The sequence below is a fragment of the Quercus robur genome, chromosome 6 (assembly GCF_932294415.1).
Source record: "Quercus robur chromosome 6, dhQueRobu3.1, whole genome shotgun sequence".
Taxonomy (NCBI): domain Eukaryota; kingdom Viridiplantae; phylum Streptophyta; class Magnoliopsida; order Fagales; family Fagaceae; genus Quercus; species Quercus robur.
Window position 1 is genome coordinate 3,276,210 of NC_065539.1, and position 10,241 is coordinate 3,286,450.

The window sequence follows — 10,241 nt, forward strand, 5'->3', positions numbered from 1 at the left end:
GGGGATGTAGCTCAGATGGTAGAGCGCTCGCTTAGCATGCGAGAGGTATGGGGATCGATACCCCACTTCTCCACTTATTTTTGTTCAATTTAATTTTCGAGCTAAAACGCAATGTCGTTTTCACGTTTTATTTTTGGGTGGTGTTGAACTGTTTTTAAAACTAAATGGGTTAGGCCTATGTAAGTGGACCCAGATGAAAGATTAAAACTGTATGCTCAATGTGTCGTTGCAGGGCCATGGAAGAACCTGCAGGCCCATGTGAATATGTGGTTCTCTGCAGGATATTTCAACTAGCCGACTAGGTTAGGGAGTTTATGAGAATGAGCTTTCATTATTATGGCATGCATAAAATATATAAGCCCAATAATTTACTAATAATACATTCTTCAATAAAGATGAGGAGAAATTTAGGAGCAACAAAAATATTTCCCTTTCTTTTTTTAAACAAATTCAATGATATACATTGAGTAAAATTAACAAAGTACAATCACCAACACACACACACACCAAAAAAAAAAAAAAAAATCAACAACAATCCGCAAGAACATGATATTGAAATTTAGACGGGAAACATTTCAATATGAAGAGAAAAATAATAGGAAAACTGGATAAATCTAGTATTTGCCACTGATTCAAAAATGAATTAATAAGGTTATAATTAATATTTTCTATATAGAGGTATACATTTTTTTTTCCTCAAAAGAAGAAGAAGAGAAGATAGAGATATGAATTTATTTTGTTGGAAATTGGAATATTCACATGTAAGTACTGTGGTTGGTTAAATAGTAAAGTCCCACATTAGAAACTAATGAGAAAAATGAGTGATTAATATATCATAATTGAGCTCATACCCATTGGGTTTAAACCTTTGAGTTAAGTGGTTTTTCTATATATTATATTAAGTATTCAAAAAAGTCTCCCCAAAGTGTTATTTCCCCCAATAATTATGAATATAATTACTAGCTCACAAATTGCAATTACTTCATCACCTAATAGTTTGATGCCAACAAAATCAACAAAGAGTGAGTTTGTATCTTACCTAAAAGTTATTGCAAACTACAAATTCAAAATGGATTTTAATAAATTATATTTATTAGGAAATGAATTACTTCATCACCTAATAGTTTGATGCCAACAAAATCAACAAAGAGTTAGTTTGGATCTTACCTAAAAGTTATTGCAAACTAAAAATCCAACAAGGATTTTAATAAATTACATTTTATTAGGAAATGAAATTCTTATTCATGTAAAAAAAAAAAATGAATATCACAAAAAAAAAAAAAAATTTCTAGTGCGGGTTTTTTGGGTTGATTAATTTTTAGGTGAGTGTAGTCATGTCTCACACACACAAGAAGGAATCATTAGAACAATATTTTGAAAGAATTAGAATCATTGCTTAAATAGTTTTTTTTTTTTTTTTTTAAACCTAATATTTTCTAATTGACTTTTAGGGACATAACGAAAATTCACAATATTTTTAAATTAGACTACCACCTCATGCATGTGTTATAGAAAAAAAAAATGCAAATTATGGTGGATCCATGTGTAAAGTCGTAGGCTAATTTAAAAATGTTATGAAAACAACAAAATCAACAAATAGCAAGTTTGGATCTTACCTAAAAGTTATTGCAAACTGCAAATCCAACAAGGAATTTAATAAATTATATTTTATTAGGAAATGAAATTCTTATTCATGTAGCAAAATGAATGTTACAATTTATTTTTTTTCTAGCACAAGATTTTTGGGTTGATTAATTTTCAGGTGAGTGTAGTCATGTCTCACACACACAAGAAGGAATCACTAGAACAATAGTTTGAAAGAATTAGAATCGTTGCTTAAATAGTAAAAAAAAAAAAAACTAATATTTTCTAATTGACTTTTAGGAACACAACAAAAATTCACAATATTTTTTAATTAGATTGCCACCTCAAAAAAAATTGCAAATTATGGTGGATCCATGTGTAAAGTAGTAGGCTAATTTAAAAATGTTGTGAAACCAACAAAATCAACAAAGAGTGAGTTTGGATCTTACCTAAAAGTTATTGCAAACTACAAATCCAACAAGGATTTTAATAAATTATCTTTATTAGGAAATGAAATTCTTATTCATGTAAAAAAATAACCATCAAATTTTTCTTCTAGCATGGGTTTTTTTCGGGTTGATTAATTTTCAGATGAGTGTAGTCATGTCTCACACACGCAAGGAGGAATCATTAGAACAAAATTTCAAAAGAAATATAATCGCTGCTTAATAGTCAAAAACAACTAATATTTTCTATTTGACTTATTTTAGGTATAAAACAACATTTTACTATATTTCTAAATTAGACTACCACCTCATGTATGGGTCATAGAAAAAACAATTTATAGATTATGTTGGATCTATGTGTAAAGTCGTTGGCTAATTTAAAAATGTTGTGAAATTTTTATAAATTATTGTTGTGTCCATAAATTTATTATTTTTGACTAAGCCATAGAATTACCAAGATAGGAAATACTACAAAAGTTGATAAATTTTTTTTTTTGATTGAACAAAAGTTATAAATTGATATAACAAGAATATGATGAGTGCCATTGCAAAAATATTAATTATTATTATTATTATTATTTTTTGTGATTGATAACACATTAATTTTCAAGATTCCAGAGCCCACATAACAACATGAGCTTCTCTTGCCATGTCTTTATTTTTTTGGTAAACCATGATTAATGCATTAAACTAAGAATTCACAAGTTTGTAACAATACAAGTCTAGTTTATCAATTACCAGGATACTTTCAAATGCAGGCGGTGGGTTCAAAAAGACAACAAAAGATGACAGGAACTTGCTCCTAGTCTTTCGTCTTGCCATGTCAAAATTCTATTCCTCTTTCCTTTTTCTTTTTTCTTTTATTTATTGTTTTTAAATAATTGGGCTGGACACGTCACCTCCATATAAATAGGAGGGACGGCCCAGCAATTTTACTAATTTAATAGGAGGGGGAAGAAATTTTATTACAAGACTTGCATAATTGGACCATTTAGTGGGCTAATTCAACTGAAGGGCCATTGACTCTATTAGAAAATTCTTAATAGGCTTCTCAAAAAAAAAAAAAAAAAAAAATTCTTAATAAATCTTTGCAGTTTTGATGTTCAAGATTCACTTGCAGTTTAAATAACCAAAAAAAAAAAAAAAAAAGGACTGAAAGAGAAATGATCAACTAGTTTTGGTAATGGTGTGTAAGTTTAACGAAGAAAAAAAAAAGTTTAATTTTGTTCCCTGTCAAGTATGACCCAAGAGGGAATGACTGAATCCACTGGGCTTATAGCCTTATAATATGTTTGTAAAACACTTTTTGTTTGTTTGTTTGTTTTGCATATAAGCATTGTTTAACAATTAACATAATGATAATAAGGAATAATAATAAACAAATTAGGATTCGATTAGAGCTGGATTAATATTTAACTAATATTAGCATTCACTTTATTAACACCTGTTCTGTGCGATCAAAATAGGCGGCATTATCTTTAATCTGTCTCACCAAAGCAGAGAAAACTCAATAAACTTTATATAATGAAATCAAACTTTAGGGGTTGGCTTTATATGATGCTTTATTTATTGGAGAAAACTCAATTAACTTTATATATGAGATCATACTTTAGGGGCTGGCTTTATATGATGGTATTTGTTTATTTATCTGTTGGAGGAAGGTTAGGAACACATTTTGTCACTGCCTTTTTCACCACTTGTTAGTGTGATGCACACTAATTTGTTTATGCACCGATTACAAACATATTGCATTAACAATTATAAAATATATATATTTGTAAAAATTTTGTGCTTTATGCTTGTGTTTGATTCTCAAGATAGGCACTTATGAATTCAATTAAACGGGAAACTAAAAATAAATAAGTGATGACATCTCTAAATTATGCTATTAGGCTGTACATTTATTTAAAATTATTCCTTTTTTGTTTTTTTAGCCACAAATACTTCATAATTAATTTAGATTATAGAAGTTTAAATAGTTTTAGTTAGATGTCTAATCCACGGTGAAATGGACGGATTCAATTTTAATTTGATGTTCCGAATAGTTTGTCCATGGCAACCTGGCAAGGATGTGGACGGCCTTACATCAAGGGGGAAAAAGACAAGACTCAATTTTTTATTATGAAATATTTAAAGAGAAATAAAAATTTCTATAGAATTGATATTTTTGTAGGAATTAATATGCACAATGGTAGCCGCCCAATTTATATTAGGATTTTTTAAAATATATATTTAGAATTGATACATTTTAGATTAAATATTTCAAATTTGAAGGTGTAACTAGTGTAACGTTATTTACAATTTTAAATAACGTGGCACTTTATACACTATTTGATTTTGAAAAATAAAATCTTAACCCTAAAATAGATTCTCTCCATGTCTAATAAAATGTATATAATTGAACATGGAAAGGTTTTGATCATTTGAAAGAAGTTGGTTGGAGGAAGGGAACCATCTTTCTACTGGAACTGTCTTTTGACCCAAACTAAATGTGCGAAACCAATCAAAATCGGTTTGCTTGAGTCATTTGGGTGGGTATTGGATTAATTGGTTTGAAATTTTGAATAGTCTTACTTTCACATTATCACTCAACATATTTGCGTTGCGTTTGCGTTTTTTGGTTGAATCCCATGCACCGTTCACGAGATCTGCAAGTACGAAAAAACATAAATCTAACTTTAAAACTGGATTCCACGGCACTATTCACTCATTTAAAAATTATTTTGCTACAGTATTTTTAGCAAAAATTTTTCAATTTTTAGCAATAAGCAGTATCCAAACACACCTTATACGTCATTCTCAAATGAGGATAGTTTCTATTTTTGGAAGTCCCAAGTAAGGTCCATTCTTATAAAAGGGTATATAATACACGTCAAAATTCAAATACACGAATAATTTCACCAATCTGTATGGCCAACAATGAACACATATTCTATGGCCAATAGTGCACACATTAAAATGTTGATAGAATTTGCATTATGTGGATTTGTCATAATAGATACACCTCATTTTTTTTTTTTCCTTCCTATTCTGGTCATAGATACACAGAATGATAAACTTTGATTATTTGGCTATTTGCTTCATGATAGTAGTTCTTATCTTTTAAACAAAATCTTATGAGCACAACTAAAAGCACTACCCAATTTGTAGGTTGGAATCATTTACAGGAACCTACTCCAGTTTAGCTAGTAGTATATGAACCGACAACACAGGTTGAGTTTGGACCCATTTCATCATTTTCATGTACTAGTTTTTACTAGGAATAATATATATTGAAACGTAATTAAAAAATGAATTGAGTTTGGACCATTTGATACTATGAATCAAGTGGGTGTAATTAATACTAGCACTTCAATTTTACAAATAGAGGTAGATCTGATCTTGATGCCCAATTGCGTGGTCCCAATTGGTGACAAAAAGGATGGGGACTTCATGTGCTTTTCAAGGGTCCCATTCCCATTGCAAGTTTGCAACAAAACACACCAACCCATAATCCCACATCAATCAACAAAAAACTCCAAATCAAAATCTCTTTCAAATTTTAATTGGGAACGTCCATGCCAATCTGACACTGCCACAGATTCCTCAGCTCTTTCTTACTCCAATCAAAAAACACAAAAATTCCAGAAAAATTTTCTTCTTAATATATATATATATATATATATATTTTGGATCACATGGTAAATAACATCCGATTAGCATAAAAATTGGCATGCATGTTAAGCACATCTAGAACATGTAATTCAACAGTGGGATTCTTAAAATATGAATTTAATAACAAATTATTGGACAGTGTAACATTACTTAGAGTTATATCACGTGTTACTTGAACCTAACTCTATATATATATATATATACACTTAACCTGGTCATCATTATTTTTTTTAGACCACAAGCAGCTTTCACTAGATTTTGCAAGTACGAACAAGTTTATCAAGGCTGGAGGAGAACCAGTGAAAGAAAATTAAAGTGCCAAAAAATGGGACCATGTCCTCCTTTGTTTTAAAGGGCAAGAACTGTGATTATAAAAGTAGGCCTTAGATTGGTATATTAAAGCTGATATTGAATTATTTTTGGCATTTTGGGCATCACCGACGTAGGAATGTGAATGTAAACGTGAAAGTTTTACAAGTGGAGAGACCAATGTACGACCATTGAAATGTTAAAAGAGTACTAGTAAATGGCATGTTTTTTCTTGCCTGGAAGAAAAAAAGGTGCAAGAGCGAGAGCGAGACTGCTAGAATGATCCGCAAATAAAGTTTACTTATCTTTTTGCTGAATTGACGTGTGGAAATTTTACCTTCGGTCTCTCCTCTAGAACTGCCTTTTTCTTTTTCAAATCACTTTCGGCAAGGTTTATTAGAACAGCCAATTAGTTGCACAATAATAAAATTGTGGAGCTCACAATAATTTTAATTAGCTTAATTGATATGGTTTTGTTTTTTTTGTTATTGAATAAAAGATGTAAAAAGATCAAAATTATCACTAAAAAGAAAAAGCTATTGGGGTCTACTTTTAATGGTTAAAAACAACCATAATGAAACAATGTCATAAATTATTCATAACTATAAAAAAAAAAGTATTATAATTTAAAACAAGTGTAGAGAAGTATTTCATGCGCGGGTGAGGATTAGGTCAAGTGCACTACATGCATAGGACCCGTTAAGATGGTGACATGTGTCCAAAAGTGGACATGTGTTATAATTTCAACGAGTCTAGTGCAACTAGATACTAGTGGTTAAACGCGAAACATGTTTTAGGATTTTTTTAATATATAATTTAATAGTGGGAAAGGAGGGTTCAAGCCTTCTCAAGGAATGCAAATCCTCTTTATGGCTTATTTTTTTGTACCACTTTATGTTCCATCTATTACAAAATATCATGGGTTTGATTTTTTTTTGGGTTTTCAGTAAAAGCTAGTTTTTCTATCAAATCAAAAAAAAAAAAAAAAAAAAATATATATATATATATATATATAAAAGCAGAGATCTCATGTGAAAAAACATGAGGTTCTGCCAAGTGGCGTATTCTATACAAAGATAATTGAAATATTCTCAAGTGCCACATCAAAAAGAGAAGAACAAATTAAATATTAACTTTTTGTTTCATTTGGTTCAATGTTTCAAGACTTTTCATCTCTCACACATACACACAAATCTCTTTGCATTTTAATTCATCATTTTCACCTTTTGCACTTTTACCCTTTTATATATACCCATTCATAACCCTTCATGCCATCCCATGTCAAATACACAGAAAAAAATGATGTCATTTACCTTAAATCCTTCGACGACCCCTACCTAGCTCTAACATTGTTGTTTCATCTAATCCTAACCCATGTGAGTTGGTTATAACCAAGAACGGGGGGCTTGCATTTTATATTGAGTGACAACGGTAATTATGATTTTAATGTTAAGGTCGGACGTTATGGGTTTTGTAAATGATGTGATTAACTATGAGCGTTTGGGATATGTATTTTTTGTTTTAGAATTAAGGAGAAAAAGGAAAACACATTCTATATCAACTTTTCTTCTATAATATTCCTCCAAAGTTGTTTTTTTTTTTTTTTTTTTTTTTTTTTTTTTTTTTTCATTACTTCAATTGAATAATTACAATGGATATGTGTGTGCAATTTATAATTATTTCTTTTTATGATGAACTCATTACTATTAAAGTTCTATAACAATTTTGCTATAATACAAATATAACATTCTCCAAAACCATTTTACATAAAACATTACAACATTATCTGTGCATCGCACGAGTAACTTACTAATTAATAATAATGTCGTAAATTTTGATGTACGATTTAATAACCTTTGCATTCAATTATTCAATTATGTTACAAAGAATGATCAATTGTTGGCACATTTTAGTGTTTTTTTAATAAAAACATACAAGATTCAAATTCGCCTACCCAACAATATAATTATATATATATAAAAAACACAAACACCCCATGTGGTGTTTGGACCCAAATGCTTAACATGTACAACTTTACAAACCAATGCAAGCAAAGGAGGACTTGTAATCGTACCAAAGTGTTCGAGTGCAAACTAGATTTTTGATTGCGTAATGGATGTTGGATCATTCCCAATGAACTTGGCATACTTCTAGTCAAATTGTTGTAAAAAAAACCATTTTCCCATCCTTGTTACCTATCTTTTTAAATGTACTCGAGTCCTCAATAAATTCTCTATTTTCTTCTCTATTCCAGTTAAATATTTTCTTTAAAGAGTGACAAATTTGTTGGCGACTAAAAACGGGAAAAAAAATTAATTTTCCATTTGCATCCACACAACAATAGATCATTTCATTGGCGTTCAAGTGATTATATAGTGGTAATGACAATTTTTGGCTGTGCTCATGTCTTTGCTCAAACCCCACCTTCCCCTCCCCCCATCATATCAACCTAAAAGAAACAGAGCACTTAATTTGAGCCTTTTTGTACAAAATTTTACACATATAGTAAGTAGCAACCATTGCATTATTGGCACACAGTTTGTATTAGCCTTTAAGCAGCGGCCACAGTCTCACTTTTACTTGAAGCCTTAGTGGATGCCGTGGATGCCGTGGATGATGACCCTTCTTTCTTTGAGGCCACACTAGTCCTGTACTTCTCTTTTCTCTCATCTTGCTTCATTTGTTGCTCCCTGCACTCTAAGCTACAAAACGCTGTATCCCCCCTGTAATTATTTTTCACCCAGAAAAAATTCATCATTAAAATAATGCAACCAACATGAATCCTTAATAATATAATTCTGGCATATAATTATGAAACCAAACTCAGAGAGAGAGAGAGAGATAGAAGAAACATAGAAAAAATAAATAAAGAGTTTGAGATTCGAGAAGCGTGAGGAGCAACAGTATTAATATTTATAATAAATATACTTGTAATCCTTTGCTGGTTTTTGGATCCAGCAAATATATATGTATATATAAAGAATGGTTCCAGCTGTGAAGTTAAGAATAAAAATAGAATTATTCCCAAGTTCAGGCTATATTCAAAACCAACTATATCAGATTCTCCTCCATATAACATAAACAATATTTGCATGTATACCAATTGGAAGACATGGACAAATTTAAGGAGCTACCTATGCTTGGTTTGTTTACACATATATAACCAGGAACATGGAAATTCTTAAACAAGATCCCCACCACCATAGCACTAAAAGCTTTGTTTATATAAAAAAAAAAAAAAACATTAAGCAAATGAAAATATTAAAGTTTTAACAAATTTTACTTCAAAAACAAAACTAATGTAGTAAAATTAATTTGTGTTATTCTAGTATTAGTTTTACAAAAATCAAACTCAATGAACATTTTTGCTATGTAAAAAAAGAGAGATTGATATATTTGTACCTATACATGTAGATGTCTCTGCCAGGAGGGAGGCGGCGTTTGCAGAGGCCACAGGTGTGGAGAAAGTGAGGGTCGTTCATGAATTCACCAGAGTTGCTTCTAGTTCTATGGCTTATTGTGCCTCTAGGTGACACCATCGCTACAAAGCGATTGTCGTACTCGTACTCATATCCATTTGGATTTGGAGCAAAGTTCACCATGTTCGTGTTCATATTCATGTTCATGGTCTGATCAGCTGGAGGCTGCAGTGATGATGATGGTGAGTCTGTGATCATGGGGTGGTGGTGATGATCAGACGGGTCCTGGGGTTCCAACATGCTTGGATCCACGGTGATCCCAGTCATGCTCGTTGTTCTCTTCATTGGAGGCCGTGGACGCTTTCCCAGCAACATCTTCTTGATCTTCTTCTTCTTCTTCTTCTTGGCCTCTACAGCTCTATTATGGAGTACAAAGAAACATACACACAGACTAACTGGCACATGAATATAGCTTTAGATTTTGTAGTATTTAATCATAGCTATGAAACAAATCCATTTGAAATGGAAACAATTTTTGATATCACAGAGAAAAAAAAGATAGAGAGAGAGAGAGAGAGAGGATGGACCGTGGGGAGTGAGACTTGAATGGAATGGAAGGTGGGCGTGAAGATAAACGAAATAAGAAGGGCTCAGAGCGAATCTGGGCCGTTGCTTGCGGCACCAAGTACAAGATGTCCACGTCACGCTTCTTCCACATTTTTACTACTCATTTGTTTTTCTAATATATTTCTTTTTGCTTTTTTTTTTAAAATATTTATTTTAAAAATGATAAAGTTCACACTTTTTTCACGCTGCTTTCATAAAAAAT

The 10,241-nt window shown here is 31.2% G+C and overlaps 1 protein-coding gene and 1 non-coding gene across 2 annotated transcripts; one reads left to right on the forward strand and one right to left on the reverse strand.

Moving 5' to 3' along the window:
- On the forward strand, positions 1-73 carry TRNAA-AGC (transfer RNA alanine (anticodon AGC)). Its single transcript has one exon. It is a non-coding gene; the product is annotated as a tRNA-Ala (tRNA).
- Positions 74-8,322: 8,249 nt separating this feature from the next.
- Positions 8,323-10,024, reverse strand: LOC126690617 (FCS-Like Zinc finger 5-like). Its single transcript, XM_050385851.1, has 2 exons — positions 9,396-10,024; positions 8,323-8,716 (listed from the first exon to the last, which is right to left on the reverse strand). Exons 1-2 carry the CDS (start codon positions 9,785-9,787, stop codon positions 8,545-8,547), a joined length of 564 nt encoding a protein of 187 aa, XP_050241808.1. The 5' UTR covers positions 9,788-10,024; the 3' UTR covers positions 8,323-8,544.
- Between the last annotated feature and the right edge of the window lie 217 nt (positions 10,025-10,241).

Bases quoted from the DNA above. Each gene is read 5' to 3' on its own strand.
- LOC126690617 (XM_050385851.1), bottom strand. From the start codon at position 9,787: ATGTTGCTGGGAAAGCGTCCACGGCCTCCAATGAAGAGAACAACGAGC. The intron at 8,717-9,395 runs GTACAAATATAT...AAATAATTACAG, and splicing joins AGAGACATCTACATGTATAG to GGGGGATACAGCGTTTTGTA.